A 21,758-nucleotide genomic window follows, 5' to 3' on the forward strand; every position below is an offset into this window, starting at 1 on the left:
AAACAATTTGATTTGGAAGGCATGCACAAAAGCAATTTTTCTACCCGCATTAAAGGTGATCCTGATGCTCAAGTTGAAACCCACAGAATTTCTCTCCAATGTAGAATAAGAGAAATGAAAAATGAAATTTCTATAACTCTGTAGCTCAGTTTTTTGAATTTGAAACCATACTCGTTATCTGCATTTGGGCATTTAAGATACATAGGTTTCAGTGGAAATCAGGTACTTCAGTGCTTTGAGAAAACTCTGCTGGAGGCTCAGCTGAACCTTTTGATGTCAAACTACACCTGAAATTGTATTTCCAATAAATTCTTACAATGATTTCATCTCCCCCAATGTGTCATTTTAATCCTAGGTGTTCTGGCTCATCTTGTAGGTTGGGACATACACTAATGATAACTGTGATTATCATTGGAGTATAACAATATGTACAACAGTAGAACTTGCAGTTCTGCTGTCAAGGCCTGTTTTGCTGGAGGAAAAAAATCCCTTTGAACACCTTTGAAGGTCATGCTGTAAAAGACTAACTGCTTTATAGTGTGGTTTATGGAGCTTGGCCAAAGCACTTGAAGCACATTTGGTCATATATTGGCATTGTTGCATTTCAAATGGAGTCACACAGTAAATCTCCACTTGATAGGAAATTTTCAGATCCTTTAAAGCTGTTTCAGTGTTGCTTTGTTGACTCTTAGTTTTAGGAGGAAAAAAGTGTTTCTGGCAGTTTGGCAGCTGGGCATGTCTTTAAGGAAAACACTATTAATCAAATAAGCACAATTACAGGGCAGCAGCAACTAATTCTGAAAAATCTCGAGCTAGATTTCTCAAACTGAATAGCAGATAGATCTGGCAGTGTGCATGCTGCATTTGTGAGGAAACAGGATGTAGATTCTACTACATGTAGATTCAAGCCCCTACAGCTTGAAAGACATAGGAAGGAGACCAGAATTTTGAGCTGTGGCATGCTGCAGGCAGCTGATGATCCCAGATTAACTGTGGCACTCTTCACACCAGCCTGGTACCTGTATAATACATGTCAAGTCTATGCTAGTAGGTATTTCTATCTCCTGACCGGTCCCAAGTTCCAGACTGTTAGGCAACCATCCCACAGGGAGAAGGTTGTATGGATACATGCAAGGTTGCATCAGTATCAAGAAGCTAGAGGCAGAAAGTCTATTTTGCAAATGGCACCACACAATTTACATCCACGTAGTTAATCAGTCCCTAAAATATATCAGGTAAGTGGCTTTGCCAATGCTGTCTGATGGGAGCAGCCCAGGCCAGGCTCAACCCCAGCCAGCCAACTACACCTGTGATCACAGCTCAGTGCTCCAGTTGCTGCCTAGTCCTGGCCAGTTTACTCACAGACATTTTCCACCACCACAGGTACAGGACACCTGCAAGGAGGACATTGTTTAAAGGACTAATCATGGGCTTAGAGAGCAGCAATGGCTTTAATCTGTGTGCTTTTACAGACTCATCATATAGCTTCAAGTCAGGCAAATGCTTTTCAACTTATTTTCTTCCTAGCTACAGATACTAATCTGCCTTCTTAACAGGACTATTATTATGTGAAGTATTATTACTATGAAGCTATGCAAAGCAATCTAAAAATACTGTTTTCAGCTCCATGGTATCACTCATTGCAATGCAGACTAACTCATGCAGAACCCTCCATTACAGCTGCACCTTTCAAATGACTGATATTTCTCACCTGCAAATGCATTTTACAAAAACCAATTTGTCTATATGCAGTTAGAAAATTAAATAGGACAGAAGAGAGAGGAACACTGAAGTTTAAGCACTAAACCACAGTTCAGGAAACCTTTCCCGATGATCAGGCCTCTCTCAAAGAGGCAGTAAGCAGTTTTATCCCCCAGCCTGTCACCATAAATAAATTCCCACTGGAACAGAATCTGTCTCCAGGTGTGCACAGGTATCATGCACTCATATGACTCCATGTTTTTCAGAAAGAGATGTGGTATATGGCCAGGAGAAAAAAGGCACGCTTTCCTAGCAACCAGAGAGTTCTCAGTAACTCCCCTTGTTTGTTTATACTAGCACAGGTACACTCGAAAAGGCTATTGCTGGGTCAGATAAATACAAGCCTCTGCATTTAAACACAATCATGGGATTATGTATGTATCCTTTAGGGCAGATTAATTAGAAAGAATTGCCTGTTAGCAACTGAAAATTAATTTCCTCTCTTAAAGCCTTTGCTCGGCAATACTCATTTTCAAAATTAATGCTTCTCATTTTTATGCAGCATGCATGCTGCCCAAGTGCTGATGCTTACTCCACATAGCATAGTAGAAATTCTACTGCTTAGACACTATTTGGGTCCATTGATACAGTAATCAAACCTTGTAATGATGCATATGATGGAAATGACTGCATAATTTTCAGAAACTGCATTTGCTGGCATTTAAATTCTAGAAATATAAAACTAAAAAAATTTCATCCTTGTCATCTTAACCATGTATCCTATTTTCTCTTGCATGAATTCATTAATATATATATATGCATGACCCAAATTCTAGCCTTCTAGTTAAAATGACAACACGAAATGTTTTTCTGAAATTAATTTTTATCATATTTTTTATTCAACATTTTTCTCAATTTATACTTTGAACATAAATACACAAGTTTTATGGCTCATGTTACAAAAGACACTACTATGTGTTAGAAAACATATATAGAATATATCACAGTGGTTACATTTGCTCCCCTTTTTTCCTATAATTTTTGTAACTTCTATTAATCGAGAAAAGCAGTATCAGAAAGCAAAATCCAACCTCTGAGCAGCACAGTCTACAACAGCTATAGGGATTATTTGCCAGCTGTAAGAGAAACTTTGGTTCCTGCCTGTTTTCATAATAAGGTAATACCGGTAAGTTGCATGTCAAAAAGAAACATTGCACCTTGTGCTCAGTTAGTGACTAAAATCTAGTTCATGAATATGTATTTTTAAAGACAGACATACATCTTTTGTTCTGCTTTACAGCTCAGTAAGATAAATAGATAGGTATTTTCAAAATAGGGGAATTGAATGAGGGACCCATTCTCTTCTTACAGAAGTCACTGGCAAAACTCCAACGTTCTTTCAGAAGAGCAGATTTGTACTTTGTTTTTACTGTTCTATTGATAGAACTGAAGAAAATTACATTTCAGCTGACAAGATAAATGTCTCCACAACTATCAGGAATTACTGCTAGAGGATCCTGTAATAACACCATGCATGGATTTGCAGTTGAGCATCTGATGGACTTTACTTACTGCTCCTAGTGATCAAGATCTGTCAGGGAGTAGATGTGATTCTCCAGGCCTGAAGGCAGGGACTGGAATGCCATGCCCAGGGAGCATGCAAAATAAAATCTGTGGTCTTTTTGCTGCAGTGTAGCCAAGGAATACTAGATTATATATGCTTTATACACAGAAGAGTCTTAAAATTGTTTTTCAGTATACATACATTAAACTGTACAATGTAGTAGTTCCACACAGTGGGCAAAGAGCAGCTCCCAGGGCCATAGCTATGGAAGAGTACAGAAAATGAAACTGGCTTTGATCTATCAAGCCAGGGGAGCCTAGGCAGGTCAGAGAGAAGAAGAAAAGTAGGGGAAAATGTTGCCAGCTGCCTGGCTTAAAGCAAGTCTGCTTTTTTCCTTTTTTTTTAACCCTACCAGGACTCAAGCCAACACTAAGCCTATGCCAACACTGACAAAACCCAACTGAAGTTGCAAGACACACAAAAGACATGGAATAAAAGCAGAAAACAGTAATGAAGACCCTAAGCCTACAATCACATCTGCAACAAGTATCCTTTGTGACTCTTTGAAATCCATGCTATTATGGCTCAATGGAGGATGTGGGCAAAGCCTCTGAAATCAGGATGCATATCTGATTTTGAAATGCCTGTTTTGGTGCCACTTAGCAGACAAAGACTTCCTTCACCACCATTCCCTCTGTCCCACTCCCTGGTGTCAGGCATTAGAGAAGACCTGATGTTAGTCCAGTGCTCTGTCAAACTTACACACTGATTTGGGGTCACCTTCATAGAGGTTTGCTTTTTAAAGCAGACAAGATTGAAAATTTTAAGCATACACAAATCTGCTGCAAAATTAAGAAAATAAAATTCAGCAACATTTTAAAAACCCCAATCCTTCTATTATATCCAACAAAATACCTCAGTCTCTAGTACTGTTTGCCTTGAAATGGCACATGCTGGGAAACACTGCCATTATGGTTGACACTGATTTAAACTAGGCAGATTGAAACAAAACATAGTGGAATCAAGGCTTTGAATTAGAAGTAGCAGAAACAATTTCAGAGCAAATCACCCTCTAACTGGATAATAATGGTACCAAAGTAGCCAGAAGTTTTATTTGATTCTAGTCAAGACATCTGACAAACGCTCTACTTCAGATATACTTAAATGGCATTTTAATGAATTGATGGACCGTATTAGAGTTATAAACAAAACTGAAACTTAATCATTCTAATTTCTCTGTATTTCAGTCTACTGATGAGGAAAAAGAGTGTTCCCAGTGACAATTCAACAAGTTACCTTCATTTATCAGATTTTGACTGAAGGATGTGTCTCATCACCATTTCCACAAATGTCTTTATGAGCTGAAGCCTTTGTCTTGTATTTCACATGTGCAGAGATTAGTCAACAGGCAATTTCAGTACGAATCCCAAACTCAAAGTTTCCTTGAAATACATCAATTCATGAACAAAACGTTGATTAGGTCCCTACTTAGAATTCATCCTTTTAAGCAACAATTTGCCCATCTGAGGGAATGAAGCTGTGCATCCCACTTTCCCAATACCCATTCACAGGACTGAGCTCTGCTGAACCTGGGTGAAAACAAGTGCTTGCCACTCAGGTATGACCACATCTCTGCTGTTGCACTGTGACATTATTTGACAGATGCTTGCCTGGGGACACAGCACAACTCAGCTAATGTTTGACTTACAGTGATTACCTGGACTTCCTATAGATATTCCTATATTAGTATATATCTTCCCAATTAATGACTTAATAACTTCATTATTAATTTACTGGATGTGCATGCCTCCTTAAAAATGTTACAATCCATATTTAGCTTTGATATTGAGTTGCAGAGGGAGCACGTGTTAGCAGCCCTACAATGCACAGCTGTCCTGTATCTGCATTTTCTATTTGCCTGAAGCCATCCTTGCAACTTTCTGTATAACCAAAACTGGTCACATACACATTGCACCTACAAGAAAAATAATGTGCTTTTTGTACTGCAACATTTCCAAAAATACTGAGCATTAGAAATTAGTATTTTAAAAAATCTATGTTCTATGTTGAAATAAACAAATACCGATTAATTAATTTAGCCAGTTTTGTTCCAACCAAACTCTGGTTTGTGGAATGAAGTTTTAAACTATTATAGTTCTTGCCAAATTAATATTAGCTCACATTAGACTACTTATTTAAAAATATTTTCTTATTTGTTAAAATCTACTGTTCCATGCAATATGTCACTTTGGAAAAAGTAGGAACAACTGATTTATGTAAGCAGAAACCAGCATGAATCATGGCATGTCTTCCTGGCCTTCCCTAAGTGCTATAGAACATAATTAAGACATTTATAAATGTGAGTATAAATAAGGTAAGAGATTCTAAAACCATTTAAAAGTCCCTAACCGTTCCTTTTTTTCTAAGTATCAAAGACAGCACCAATAGCTAAATATTTTCCAATACTCCAACACTGAAGAATGTTCCAAGTATGTGAAGACTGTCTTGCACCCTTATTCCTGTGATCCAGGCCTACTGAAACTGCTCCCAGGTATATAAAGTCTATCTGCTTGGGTCCTAAGCTGGCATTAGCCACAAAAGGATGTCACACTTTTTTTTTAATAGCAAAAACAATATTGGATTTAGTTCAGTTAGACATTTAATAGTGGGATTTGCCAGACCATCACTGAAGACACTAGTTCATCTTGTCGCTGTTGCTTGGTCTTCTTGTTCACTCTTCTGTGTCCTTGGCCACCAGAAATTACTAATACCGAACTTGCTTTCATTTTCTTAGATTTCTGTCTTTTACTTTTAAATGAGATATTTTGATCCTTCAAAAGCTCATAAATGTTACTGTCCTCTGGTCTGTGTTCTAGGGAACTTGATCCATGAGATAAAGTAAGGGATCCAGAAGATGATGACAAGTCACTTCTTTGTGCAATGGACCCTACTGAATCCCCCAGCCAAACTGCAGTGTCCTGGGTGTTACTAAGGGAAGAGCCTGGTCTTTCACCGTGCAGAATGCTCTTTTGGTCATCGTCCTTAGGTTCTGAGCCAGGAGGGAGGCTGCTCCTCAATTTGTTTCTGTTCTTCTTGTTTATAGATGTAGCTGTTACAAGAAATTTGACTGGGCTATTGTGTGCATGGTATGACACCATTCCTCTTCCTGGAGCCAAAAGAAAAGACACAATTACAGAACATAATTTCTCAGACCACAGTGTTCTACCATAATTAGTTCATGAAATTTGCTCAGAATAGCAAAACTTATAAAGCCCTATTATATGCATCCAGTCTTTTGCCTTGTGTGGACACTATTTACAGAAAAAAATAAGTACAAAAATAGTGTTCTACCACAAGTGTTTTAGGACTAATAAATCAGCTGAAATAAGGCATAATGAACTTCAGATGATGTATTTTTGTGCTCTGTTCTCACTACAGCATGAGCACAGAAATAGTGCTGACTTTTTAGATGGGATCAACACAAACGTAACACTGACTTTTCTCCAGCAATCCCCACATATTTTGTGTACCCCAAATCAATCCTGTTCTACCTCTGTACCTCTCCAGAACAGCATAAGAACATCTGTTTCATTGCAACAGACCCATACACACTGTCCAACAGGAACTAAAACTCATCCTTCTGCTTTTCTAGTTATCATTACAGATTCATAAGGAATTGACTGAACAATCATATTTTATTCTTTTTAATGTATTTAATCTGAGATATTGCTGGTACAAGGAAGATTTACACAGTGAAAATCATTAGAATGCATGAAAAACAAATTGCACATGGCCAAATTGAGAGGCTGTAAGAGTATCAATAGATGTGCCTTTCACAGCAAAAAAAGAGAGAGAAAAAAAATTGCATTCTACCACGTAAGCTACAATATGAAAAGGAGCTAGGTTAGCAAGGGGAAAAGCCCAAACACCTTATAAATCATTACATCCATCCCTAACTCCCAAATGCATTTCACATTGTAAGAAAATACATTCTGCTTTTACGGAAGTACAATCATATAAAGATGAATTATCACTATTGGAAATGTAATGGGGAAAAGCCACAGTTTTAAAATTCAAAATACAGTTATCAAAGACTATAAAAATAGATCTCTAAATGTAATGTTGCTAGATCTGTGAAATCTGACAAACCTCGATCCCAGATAAATGCAAGAATATATGACATAAACCAAAACAATAAAAACAGAAAATGGAGAGATTTTTTGATTCTGCAACTATGCATATTCTTGCAATTGCATTTATTTTCACCTAAGAGAGGTTCTAGATTTTCACAAAGCGTTTATCCTGTGTCATAACAGATTATTGCTGCGTATTTTGCTGAACACAGAGGATTTCATTTTCATTTTGTGAAGTTACATAAGCTTTTTTTTTTTTGCCCCTGGAGGAAGCGGCAAACAGCTTGCCTCATAAAACCTGCCAGCTTTTCTCTGCAACACAGAAGCTTGAGCAGAATTCTGAACCCAAAACACTGGGGAAAAGTTCCTATTAAACACACTTTTAAAACCTTGCTTCTGCTAGTAGCTTAACCATTTGTCTAGTGATGTAGCAGCATTCATGTGTTTGTATTTCAAACAGGGCAATGTGAAAGTAACTCATAAATACATCTCTCCAGAATGCAAAAAACCTTGATCACTGTTAAAAATATGAATTATATACTCTCATATATTCCAAGTCTCCAGTTTGGGGGATGAGGGAACACAACCAATTTATTAAAAAAACAGTTGGACAACCTGCTCATTTTTCAGTATCTGTGTCTCTAAATCTAATGCACCTATTTTCCCTAAATCTGGAAAAAGACTGTCTGCATTCTCTTCTCATCCCCAGATATTTGGCTGAAACCCAACAGGATTAATGCCTACCTCTTAAAGAAGAGCCATTGTCCCCTCTCAGACAAGTGAGACAAAACCAGACAAGTATCTGGATAATACTGTAAAGTTTGGAAAGTCAAAGTATAATTTCATCACACAGCTCTTTTACCTAAATAATACATATAATTTGGCAGGTTCACTTAAGTTGCTGGCAGAAGAGAAGCAACATCTTCAGTACTTGATCTGTTTGAGAAATTTCACTCACCAGTTACTTTGGGAATCCCCTGCAAGCGTGGCACTGGTAAGGCTACTATTATACCCAGGTTTGTTCCAACCAGCAGTAACCCATGGCACACCAGGAGGCTGGTCACAGAGACACGCTGCTGCCCTGTGGAGTTAGCAAGTACTCTGTTACTGAACAGTCATGACCTTTGCCTAGATCAAAGCAAATTCAGGCAAACACAATCAGCTGGACCATCTCAATTCAGCAAAGCACTCATCACTAGGGCAAATATTTTCCTGGATTATGGTATTACACTTTACATACATGACAATTTAAATATTATTGAACTTCTGAAACATTCTGCCCCAAATCTCTGAACCACAGCATCTAAAGATAGACACAGATTGTCTCTGCAAACATGCTTTTATGAATAAGCTATGTTTGTATATTCACAATAACAAAACTGAAAGGCATTTCACTTCACAATACTCAGTAACATTCTATACTTAAGACTCAAGCCTGTTCACTATTACTTTTTTCTCCTAGTTTTTAATCTTTGAAACTCTATCAGAAGCGCTGTGTCCACCTGTCTAAGTTTGGCTCCCTGCATATAAGAATGGCATTGGTATATTTGAAGAAGTCCAATAGAAAGCAATCAAGATGATCAGGGGACTGAGATATTAAAGGAGGTGCTGTCTGCACCTACCTGATGGAAGGATGTACAGAAGACAGTCAGACTCTATCCACATGTGCACAGTGATATGAAAAGATGCAACATGCTCAAATGTAGAGCATAGGAAAATTGTATTCTATGCAGGGAAAACCCGTGTCACCATAAAGGTGTCAAAAATTGCAATGGTTTGCTCAGAGAGGTGGTGGGATCTCCATTCTACGCAAAAGTACTAAAAATTTGACTGGACAAGACCTTGAGTAAGGTGCAATCAGGCCTTCTTCATGAAGGATTAACAAGACAGTCTCCAGAGTAAGTTCCAATCAAAATTACTCTATGATTCTTGCTCTATGATTATATGCTTTTCTACAACACTGTTTACAGGATTCCAATTTTTCTAATGAAAACAAAGTAGTTTTTGCAATGCTGTTTAGATGAATTTTCAAAATGGCCTTGATAAGTTTCAGAAATGGAAGCCATGATCTGCCCAAACTTTTGCCTAAGCTTATGGGAAGAAGCATTTAAACTCTGAAAGAGTTTCAGGTTCAAAACATACACATTTTTGGATTTATTATTAACTCTACATGTAAGAGAGCAGTCATTCCATCATCATGGCTCTGAAGCTGTGAATCACTTCATTAGCAGGTCAAAAATTTGAATTCTGCATCTGATTTAACTTGAGTGAACCCTCATGTTCAAGACTTTTGAGAAGGATCTTAATTATGGTGTTTCACAAATGAATGCCTTTTCTGTCTTGTCTTCAAAGCTGAGCTAATTTACATCCAAGAATATATGAATTACTGACTCACTAGGAAAGCAGGGAAGGAGCAGCTTGACAGTCACCCAAAGCACTTGACTGGAAAACAGGAGGCAGACCACAGTCCAAATCCTTCCTCACAGAACTTTACAAAACCAAAATATTAACCTGGCAATGAAGTGTTTTAAGAAGCTCACATATAGGGTCAGATCTGGAATCCAAGGTCTGTCTACCTAAGAGCACCTAGAACACCCTAAAGGCACCCCAGGATTAGCTCATCCTGGTCAGGTGCAACAAGGACAAGTTTAAAAGGCTCCATCTACTTGTGCAGACCTTCAAAGACTTCTATGTTGAGTTCCATGAACTATAGGTGTTCATGCTGGTAGGATTCATCATCCCTCCTCAGCTAAACAAGCAAGGATGGTCTATGTTGTACACAAATTACAGTAATTTCATGAATACAAGCCGCACCAATTTGACCAAAATTTTGGTGGAAACCCGGAAGTGCGGCCAATATTCCGGGGCGGCTAATACATTAACAAAATTCTAAAAGCTGCCAACACGGAAGTGAGAGCCCGCGGCAGCCCCAAGCCAAGCTGGAGCCCGGCCGGCCCCGGCTGAGGTGGGAAAGCCTGGCAGAGGCGGGGCCAGCAGTGTGGGGGCGGGCGGCAGAGCCTGAGCCAGCAGGGGGGGGCAGGGGGGCGGCAGAGCCCGGGCCAGCAGGGCGGGGGAGCCCGGGAGAACTGGGGCTAGCAGTGCAGGGGAGCATGGCAGAAGCAGGAAGGCCGACGGGTGGGGCTGCCTGGCAGCGGGGGAAGCCCAGCAGAATCGGGGCCAGCAGCGTGGGGGAGCCCGGCGGTGCGGGGGCCTGCAGTGCCGGCCAGGGCGAGGAAACGCGGCGGCGGTGCAGATGGGAGGGGGCGGCCGGCATGCCTGCCAGCGGCGGCAGTGGCTGGCCCGCCGGCAGGGCGACTACGTAAACGCAGCGGCGGGGCGGTGCTGACGGGAGAGGGGGGCCAGCGAGCCCGGCGGCGGCGGCAGCACCACCCGGCCAGCCCCGCCGAGCCGTGGTGCTGAGCTGGGCCACCCGGCCCCGTCAGCAACCATGAGCGGGCCGAGCCTGCCTGGCCCGGCCCCGCCCCGAGCCAGTAAAGCCCGCTATGCTGCGATCCTGTTACTAATTGGCCAATTTGTGAAAGCTGCGCATGGATTCTCGCGACGAACGAAAGTGCGGCTAATATTCGGGGTGCGGCTTATCTATTGACAAAGACAGCAACATTGTCGAGGCTCCGGGGGTGCGGCTTATAATCCGTACGGCTTGTATTCGTGAAACTACTGTACAAATCTTTTGAAGCTTGCCCTTTTAATGGGTTTGTTGTTTGGTTTGGTGTTGGAGGGGTTTTTTTGTTTTGGTTTTTTTGAGATAATAATGGGATTAATTTAGTTTCTAAAACAAAGCACACAAAGGCACTCCTTCAGCACAAAAGTCCCAACAGCAATGCCTGAACACCTCTGTGTTCTGGAGTTTTCAAAATCAGTATATGAATTCTGTGATTTAAAGCTCAAGCTCCCTCAAGTTATTCACAACATGTGAGTCCTCTCATACCAGTTGTACGACAGCAAGTGCAAGCTAAAGTTTGCTTGACTTAGAGCTTGCTGTGCGAACTACACAAATACTTGAGTGCAATTTTTTGACTTTCAATATTATCAAAAGCTCCAAGTACACTATTTCCTCTCAATCCCCTGCAGATGCAAGATGCTCCTATTTTTAAACAATAGAACTTTACTGCTTTTTAAGCATTTAAAAGATAGCATTAAATTCATGATTTCATACTCCAAACCTGAAGCAACTTTTAGACAGTAATTTTTACCTGGCAAATATGTGTTACTGTTTCCATAGGTAAAACCAGCAAATTATTAGCCAGCAACTTAGAATTTTAAACACTGAGTGCAACCTAAAGCATGAAACAGCTACAGTGAGGTCAAATCAAAAATTGTTTGCTGTGAAATCTTGGAAAAGCAGGAAACATCTGCATCTGAGAAGATACTCTGAAATAACATAAAACAACTAAAAAAACATATATACATATATATAGATTAAACCACCCCCCCAACTTAAAACATTAATTTATCTGCTAGCCAAGGTTTGAAATCATACTTATCTTTGTTATTTTCCGACTTTTTGTTTTGATATATTTCAAATTCAGAGAGAAATAGTCAATCCAAATCCCCAGAATGTATTATGTAATAAGCAGACAAATTATCAAGTTAAGAAGGGAAAATAATAAACATATTCCAAAACCAATTAAATGCTCATCTTTAAATAGCAACTTTTAGATCACACTGTCCCAATGAGGAAAAAACTTAAAAACTGTAAAATAACCTCACCAAGATCTTGACTTTACAAGAACTGAAGACAATATTTAAGTGTATGGTCTGCTCTGGGTTCACCCTTCTCAGTTCTCTATTACAACCACCACCAGAGCTGGATAAATCCTCATAAATCTGAAGTCAACCCCAAGTACATTGCTGCATATCCTTTACATGGTCATGCTGCTCTTACAGTGTAAAAAACCAGCCCACTGTACAGATCTATTGGGTTGACCTAAAGTTTTCTCATCTTTTTATCATTTCCCAGCAGTGATCATAAAGCAACTGCATTGTATGGTCTGGAACCTGGCAGGGTGGGAAAAAAGCAAGCTGTAAAGCCTCATGGTAGAGTTGGTTTTCCTTAGAGAGGAAATTATACTTTTTTTTTCTTTGCTTTTGCCATCTGTTTCCAGGAAACACACATGCCATTAGAGGATATATGGATATAAACAGAATACAGCAAGTTAAGCAGAAATAATCTCTTTGTTAAACAGGTATCCTATCATCATCCATATGAGCAATGTAGTATCAAGGTCACAGTAATTACTGTACAGTAGTCTCCTTTAAAGGGCAAATTCTTTTAAAGCTGAGAGCAAAATATGTTTAAGGCTCTTCTTTAATAAAATGCTGACCGTGACTATGAAAAGCAAGTGGTCTGTTTATGTACAGTATGAGGTTTTTTTTTTGGTGTGAGCTGTGACAAAGACTGGTGAAAAAGTGTTTTTGTTGATCCTTCAGCTACAGATTTTATATTTAAGCATAAACTTGCTCTACAAATGACGTATGTTACACTAGTGAAGTGTGTGTATTTGTCTTGAAATGTTAATAGATTCCTCTGCTGCCCAGCATGCCCTCTGTTAAGATAAAAGAGCTGTTCTTGAGCTCCTTAAAAGCAATCCAGCTGTACTGTGAATCCACAGTGAATTAGACAATGAAATAAACAGCTAGCTGGATCTATAACAGTGATTATGTTCTTCCTCTCAACCATTCCCTTCCTTTTGCACATGGCATTTGGTCTTTCATTACATGACACAATCTTGTTATACATTATTAAGAAATATTTCTGATGATATATGAAGCAAAGGTAGTGCAGACCAGTCTAGACCAAATGTCTATCCCACAGTTACCTCTCTGACCCAGGTTTCATTTCCAGTCCTGCATTCCTACACACAGACCTTCCATAGCTCCAGAAAGTGAGAGCCTTCCGATCTCCAATACTCAGAATTGGACTGCCACAGATTTAAAATTACTTCCAGCAGGTAAAAGAATCTGACAGACACAGTCTGGTTTTTTGCACTACAAAACTTCACCAAATCATAAGGACAATCAATCACCTTCTGTGCTACTTCACTCCCCTGTGATTCTGTCCGTTACAACACAGAGAGCTGTGATATTTAAAACTGTCTTCTCCTAAGAACAAAACTGGGAAAATTTAATGCTATGAGAACCCATTATTAAGGTTATGAGATCCTCCTACTCTTAGTTACTGTAGTTATCTTGTAAGTACAGTACTGTAACTCACAGAAACCATTCCTAACAGTGACAGTAAGTTTTTCCTTTACTTATACTGTATAACAACAAAAAAACTCATTAACTTAATAAAGCAACATTCCTCTTATTTACATTACTTGAAAAGAAGACAGAGATGATATCTCTAAGGAACCTAACAGGCCAGTATTACAGATTGGTACTACTAAAATCCTATGAAAAGTCCAGCTTCTTCAAATTATACAGAATCTGGCACTTTTAAATCTCTCTTCTTAAAGACTCTTAGCAATATTTTTATACCAATGTCTTCTCTCATTTCAACACCACTTGAATTTTTACTTATCTGTTATTTCTGCATATTAAGGAACTTCTGTTGAATTTCAGAAAGTTAACAGAGCTGTTTCCTTTTAAAACTAAACGTCATAAAAATTTCTCATGAAGGCAAATACATATATTGTAAATACACAAGAAACTGCTACTTTAGTCCTTACTGCTGCTTTATTATGTAAACCTCCTACTACTCTGTCTTTTAGCTTCTGTTATTGCAGCATTTTTGAGGTCATATAAAGAGGCCTGAGAGCTGCTGCTAAATAATTGAAATGCATTTCATTTTTAGAAAGGAGTCTCCCTTTGAACATTTGCTGTAATAATGTCCTACTCCCAAAATAAACTTCTATTTCCATTCACTGGTGTGCTTTCTGTGAAGACACTGAGAAAAAAAAAAAAAAGAGGAACTAAAATGGGTAAGACTGACACCAAAGAACTATAATTAGCTAAAACTCTTTTACAAAATTAATGGTATGTCATATCAGCAGTTTTATTGCCATGGCAATGAACACAAAGATAAATTTTAAAGTATTTTTGTATGCAGAAAATACGTATAAGGGAGGTCTTACTTCCATTTTTCCCCCTGCTATGAACAGCAGAACATACTAAAAGTTAGTAATTTTACAACTGATCTTGACTTCTTTGCACAACTCTGATGAATCCAATCAAATTAACTATTTAAAGGCCGGTGATTTGCTGCTGTCAGTGCTGGAGCTACAAACACCACGTGTAAAAAGCACCCTGTCTAGAACATGACAAACAGACACAATTTATAATGGAGTTTTATTGCAAAGCTAATGTCATCTAAAAGAAAATATAAAGAAGATGGAGACTGAAAAAGTGAAACATTTTGGATGTAAGATTTATACCTAACTCCTGTGAGAATATAAATAAAATCTCTGTGGGAAGAACTGGCTTCAGCTAGAAAAACTAAGCAATAAAGCTGGCACACACACTGCCCACAAAGACTGCAAAAGCTTGGCCTATTCCAGTCCACAAACAGGGAGAGACAGAAAGAGTGGTGTCCACTCATGGGTACCTCATGTTCAGCCATGCCAGTACCACTTTTCTGTCTCTGCTCCCAGCACTGCCCCAGCTCTCACCTGATGCACTTACTGATGCTGAGGTCCTTGTCACTCACTTGCTAAACTGATAAAAGCCATTTAAACTGCCTATTGAATAGCTTCACCTTAAAACACGTAAAGAATTTTAATTTTTAAAATTTTATCCTAACAACCACAAGGCAGATTTAAGACTAACCATTTAATTAAACAAATTAGAGCTCCGGTCATTAAAATACTGAACGCACTCCAAAATGGCAGCATGTGAGTGGTTCAGCTGAGTTCCCTGGATCTACTGATGTAATTAAAATTAAGCAACTGTTTTTTGGTCCAGATCCTAGGCAAAATGATTCCATCATGTACTTGATTCTAAAGTTCCAAAAGCAAATGCTAATCTCTGCAAAGTGAACACATTTTCATGACAGATTACACGGCCCAACTGTTTCAGAGACACACAATATGACCAAACAGAAGAATCCACCTGCTTATCTATCTAACTACATTCTCTGAGGAGAAGAGCTGTTACTCGGCCAGCTCACTGCACACATCTCACATGGGCAGGAGATGGACTATAACTTACTAAAGTTAATAGTCAGGACACATTTATCAAACTCAAAGTCCAAGATAAACCTTCTAATTCTGGCCTAATATACAGCACTGGAGAACAGCAGTGACAAAACAAAAATGTTACAAAAATGCAACTCAGCTACCTGGTAACATATTGTGAACAGGTGTGGCAATGTTAACATCCTGGAGGTGTTTCAGTGTCTCTGTGTGGAACAGTCGAAGAGTAGATCCAGATGTGAAGGCAATCCAGACTCCCACTCCAGCCACAGCCATGTGAGAGATTACCATCCCTTCTTCTTGATGGGCTTCAAAATGGTTCTGCAAGAAAAACAAGGGCTCTGTGGGGAGATGCATTCAAGGATATTACTCAACCTTTTTTACCACCTTTTCAGTGTAGGCATGGTATGTTCATCCTCTTTGACAAGGACAAAGCTTCCTCTGCCTTGCTCAGGGTATGTTCTGATAGCCACATATGATGTGTTAATTTTCCTAGGACTTTTCTTGGAAATACAGCGTCATTAGTATAGAAGGATTCTCGGCTCTTGAGCCAAGGTTCCGTCTAATGACAGAGCAACTCCAGTTTTCTGTTTTTTTAAAAATAATGCATGATAGGGGCTGGCAAGACCAAAACAGCTCAGACTTAAAAGGATTTTGTATTTAATTATATTCCTTTGGGAAAACTACCACAGCTGTACTTTTATCTATAGCAGAACTTCTACTTAATCAATAAAAAACTCCTTTTTCTTTTGTTCTTCCAGGGAGTCTTTTCATTACAGGAACAATAGAATGTAATAAAAAGTCATATTTAGATAGTGTTTAAGAATATAAACACACAAATATTTTCTCAAATACACACATAAAAATGTCACCCTTAATATTGTGGTTTGGTTTTTCATGCTTCTGACTTTCACAAGTATTAGCTATTTTGTTTTCCTGCCCTTCAAAGAATTGATTCTTCTCATTATAAAAGCCAAAATCCTCTTTCTATATGTAAGCAACACAACACTTTAAAGATAGACCTTTTTCCTTGACCTAGTGCCAGTTACAACATGGCTTGAGGAAGGAAGAAACCTCTCTCTGTATGTCTCTACTAACATGTGAGATAAAGATGTAGTAAAGTTTCCTAATCATTAACAAGAAGGAGGGATTTTTTCCCCCCTAGTTTTGTCTTGTAAGAAGACTGTCTCTGAAGTTGAGCCTTTTATTGTTATGCAGCTATCATCAGAAAGCCAGTCTGATAAGCACAAAACTTACTTAGCTAAATAAATGACTAACTGGTCCTTGGATAAAAATCCCTCACTGAGGGGTATGGAAGTAATAAGTGCTCTAATATTCATTTAACCTGTTATATACTCTTTATTACATTTGCAGATAGAATGCAGAAGTACCTGCTCCTTGTGAAATACACTTAAATTTTCCAGGCATTACAATTAAGAGTTACATTTTGGTATTTTTTTCATTAAAATTTAAATATAATAGGGTTATAGATACATTGTAGAAATTTTCCATCAAAATTCAACTAACAGGCTAAGATCAGAGACAACAAATAAACATTTAGGATTTCCACAAAGCATAACTTGTGGTATTATGTTTAGTCTTAATTTTTTTCATACTTTATAACTGCATAAATCATTATTTTCACTCAGAAATTTCTGTTTAAAGAGAATGGGAATTATTTTCTGTGTTTTTCATTTGTTAATGTTATTCTTCCAACATTCAGTTTTTAGTAAATGAACAGAATTTTCTCTTCAGTTGCCAAGCAGTGGTTCAGTTTTTGAGTGTTACTGTATTACCTTTTGATACTTTGAATAATAACACTGCAGAATGTAAGGTAAGCAACTTTGGCAGGCATATTTATATTCACTGTTTTCCTCAAACAACCACTCTTCATTTGTTAGTAAATGATACACACAATTTGAGAATCATAAAATTTATTCAACAAAAGGATTTATCCATTAAAAACATCTTTCAAAGTCAGAAAAAGCCCTTATGACTAGATTTGCTGATATTCTCATCATGTATGCTCCATTGCAAAAAATATTCTAAAAATATTTACTTTGTTTATAGACTCATATATCCCTACACTGGTGACTAACTGGCTTTTGAGAACTTCTAGGGGATAAACCCATGGCTGCTGAAGCAAACCTAACCAGCAACTTGCACTCTTTGAAATTAGAAGAAAAATTAAGAAGATGATAAAAAAAAATTTCTATGGAGTGATCTGACCACAGCTGACAACTATGTTGGTGCCACTGAAAACAACTTGCACATGCATTTTTGTCACATTCCATTTTTACCAGCCAACTCATTATACTCCCACTTAAGTCTGCCCTGCCATTCGTACAGCTGTCTGCTGGAACACACAGATCCACTTGAAGCAAAACTGTACACTGTACACTGCAAACACAACATTACACTACCTGTAGAAAGTTCTTCTCATTGAAAGGGTCTTCTAACTAGGAGCGAGAACATACCCCAAAACTGCGCCTTCTTATGCATAAATTTTTGCATAAAGGATAGTTTGACATCTGTTTCAATTACATGTCTATCTGAAAACCAGCGAGCTGGCCTTTTACTTCTATTTTTCTTTTCTTTTTATAACAAGAAATACAGATACAAAAGAACAAAGACGTCTCATTACTTCTGTTAGCAAAAGGATTGACCTTCATTTTCTTTTTCTTTTTTAGTTTTCATACCTACATTCCTCTCTATTCAAAGCCTGACTTTTTCCCCTCAGGCTCACCTGTTCTAACTGCAGCAGCACAGGAGTTGCAGAAGGCTTCATGAATGCCACAGCCCACTGCAGCTCACCAGTGTTCCAGCAGTGTGGGACACAGAAGAGCCTTTCTTTTGAGGCAGAGCTCTCTTACACCAACCTGCACTAAGAGATGAACCTCGGTTTCTCCAGCTTCAGGAGAAGGGGATAATTGGTGCCATAATCCCCAACATCAAACACATGTCTTTCACTGCTTCAAAGAAGTTACAATACAATGTTGGGCAACACACACTAATGTATGAGATTTACAGTTTTTTGTTTACTCAGTTGAACCTTTCAGTGCAACTCCTGTATAGTTAACAAAGTTTTAAAAACAAGACAAAACAGGTGAGGATAGAATGACACTCTGATGACAGAGAGACTTTATTAAATTCTCTGGCACTTTTAGAAGTTTTGAAAAAAGCGCAAATTGCCTCTCCAGAGTACAAGGAGCTCCGGGCACAGAGACCATTACTGGATGTACCCAACAGGACTACAACTAGGGTCTAGGGTCAAAACTCTTCTTCACAGAAAGAGGATCAGAGTATGTAATTAATAAATAACAGCAATTGATGCATTTCTCATGTGTGCCCTGCCAAGGATCTTGAGGCATTGTGCCAGTCTGGGGCATTGTGCCAACAAAAGACATTACCTAAAACATTCTATTACAGTAACATATCATTAGAACAAGTGAATTGAGAGGGGGGATATCAGAAGGAGGATATCCAAATCCAATACACAGAATGCCAAACCTGCTCATTTACTAATGATTATTAAATATAGAAAAAAATCTTAAATAAAAATCTCAGCAAAGCAAGGAGGCATGGAATGAGATTGTCTTCAAGGATAACGTACTTTGCACTTAGCAAATGCACACAGAGTTAAATATGAGATACCTGTGAAGCAAAGAGTGCTTTACAAGAACAAGTTTTAAAAAGTCTTGAATATGCCCATGGACTTGCACAAATATGCCTTAAAATCTTGCCAGATGCCTTTACAAATAATGTACATGATGCAGAGCACATAGTATGTATGCGTGACAGTAGCACTGAACTAGCAAGCAGTTGCATTGCAGTTTACAATGGAGTGTCTCCACATTAAGTATATGGAGATGTAAAGAAGTTCAGTAAAGAGGGAAGAGTAACAGGTGAGCTCTGTGCTTTGATTCCTGCTGATAGAGTGAGTATCATGTTTATATGAACAATCTTGAGTCAAATCATTACGACTCTCAACAAGAGACAGCGCGGGGGGAGAACAAACATTTCCTTGTTGCTGCTTCCCCTCATAGCAAAGATTCTGCTCTTCACAGTAAGGAAGAGGCAGCTCAGATGTGAAAATATTTGCTATAGACAGAGTTTTAATTGCCTCATGTATAATATTGAAATGATATTGTGAGTGAACATGGTAAGAACAACATAGCAGTTCACTTTTGGAGACATAAACCTAGGAAGTTATCAAAACAAGTCAGGTCACTAAGTAGGTAGCAAAACTGAAAACATTAGTGACCTGTTTAGTCTGGTGAAATGATGAGAAAAAGATCAGTATGTCTTAGTACCCACAAAGAAGCAGCAGGAAATTACTAGTTCACAATTCTATAAGGAAGATGACACTCTATGCTATGGGTTTCTGTGTGAAATAAGAGATGACCCTCAGCCAGACATAGAGAAAACCATCATGTTCTTGAAGAAAATAATTTATGTTGAGAAAACATAACTCATACAATTTCTTATATGTTGCTTGCTGCAGCATTTACTGTGTGTACAACAGACCTATAATACTGAGCTCTGACTACAACAGATGGCTCAGTTGAGAAATGAGGATAAACCTCCTGTGATGCTTTTATAGGAAAATCTGTAGTAACAGCTGAAAAATAAATTTCTGAGAGATATTGGTAGAGTACTCATTATTCTATGTCTCCAAACTTCTATTTTCAATACTGCAGTCCGTGACATTTTACTGTATTATGACAGAGTAAGCTTTAATCCTCAAAGTTTGTTTAACTATGGGTTTGTTCTCCTCTGCCAAAACAGCCCTGCATAGCCAAAACTGCAGCCATACCACTTGCCTTAGGGAGAGCTTTGTTACAGAATTAGGCCAAACTTGCCAAACTTACTTACAGAGATCTGGCTGTATGTATCCAGCCTCACACAGGAACAACCTGGCTGATTTCTTACCATTTTCCTAGTGAGAATCTGAGCGATTTTACCAAAATCTGTAGAAGAGCAACCATGTGTCCCAGAGACTGTGAAACTAATGAAAGTCCATTTCAAGCACCTGTTCAAATTACTCATCCAAATTCTTTCCTTAATCATACCATTCAAACTACCAACAAAACAAGCCCTAAAGTAAAGTGGGAGAATATATGTTCCAAGCATCTTATTAGATGAAACAAATCTCTCTGAAAACACAGAAAAAGACAGAGGAAATTAGGATGTTAGCTGTTTCCCTTGCAAACCCATGACAGTGACTCACAGAATCAATTGTACCAAACAGACAATTGTTGGGAGAAAACACGATCATCAAAGAAAAAAATGCAGCAACAAAGCACACAAAGAAGGAGGCTGTGAGCTCATCACGACTCCTGTTTGAAAAACTTCATGGTTGTAAACATCATGCAATTCAGTGACACTTTATTGTAGGTTGAAGGTGAGGTTGAACTCCTAATGTTTCATCAACTCTTAACTTCGGACTACTAAGAAGTTCTTTTGCTGAAAGCTGTAATTTTGACAGAAATAAGGGCTTAACATTTTCTGGAAAATGTGGTCACAAATGTTAGTTTGAACCCTTAACACTCTTCTCTCATCCTGAAAAAGCTGGCTTTTGTGTGAATATTTTTCAGAAAGTGCTCTTATGCAAATAAAATTTTTGTAGGCCACCAAGAAGCAAAACTCTGAAAAAAAATATATTATGAAACTATCACAAGGTACAAGTAACATCTAACTATACAGAGGCAGTCTCTTAGTTAAACCTCCTTCTGTAATTAACATGGAATTCCTATAGGCACCCACTTCTCTGCTGCCTTACCTCAGATTTAATTTTCAAGAAAATCTCTTGCCACAGATGCTCTATCATTTCCAAGCATCTTATGGAAACCAGTGAGTAAATGGGAGCAAGGTTTAATGAGACATCAGCAGAGAACACAACAGCAGAATTACAAACTAAGGGAGTGACATTTAAAAGATCTGAGACCACATTCAATAAAAAGCTTCCTGAATCATGATGCTTCTTAAACAGATTTTCCTCTTTAAATTTTACCACTTATACCCTGAAGCATAATAGGTGAGCAGCGCTTTTAAAAGCCTTTACCTCTATGGAATGTGTCACAGTGCTGATTATAAAAATTTGTCCACCACATGCAGCCCAGATTGTGTCCTCCATCACAAGCAGACTTCTAACAGGCAGAACCCCCAATTTAACTATCTTCTGAGGTTCCGTGTTCCATGTCCCAT

At 38.4% G+C, this 21,758-nt stretch overlaps 1 protein-coding gene across 4 annotated transcripts in view; it reads right to left on the reverse strand.

Moving 5' to 3' along the window:
- Positions 1-2,577: 2,577 nt before the first annotated feature.
- Positions 2,578-21,758, reverse strand: part of ARHGEF10 (Rho guanine nucleotide exchange factor 10) — a 110,278-nt gene continuing 91,097 nt past the window's right edge. For all 4 annotated transcript variants that reach the window (XM_033054997.2, XM_033054994.2, XM_033054996.2 and 1 more), the window contains 4 exons: positions 21,616-21,758; positions 15,698-15,872; positions 8,357-8,479; positions 2,578-6,431 (listed from right to left, as the gene is read on the reverse strand). In XM_033054997.2, coding sequence (XP_032910888.1) covers positions 5,917-6,431; positions 8,357-8,479; positions 15,698-15,872; positions 21,616-21,758 — 956 coding nt within the window. In that variant the 3' untranslated portion in view covers positions 2,578-5,916. The remainder of the gene's footprint in view (positions 6,432-8,356; positions 8,480-15,697; positions 15,873-21,615) is intronic.

The sequence above is a fragment of the Catharus ustulatus genome, chromosome 3 (genome assembly GCF_009819885.2).
Source record: "Catharus ustulatus isolate bCatUst1 chromosome 3, bCatUst1.pri.v2, whole genome shotgun sequence".
NCBI classification, from domain to species: domain Eukaryota; kingdom Metazoa; phylum Chordata; class Aves; order Passeriformes; family Turdidae; genus Catharus; species Catharus ustulatus.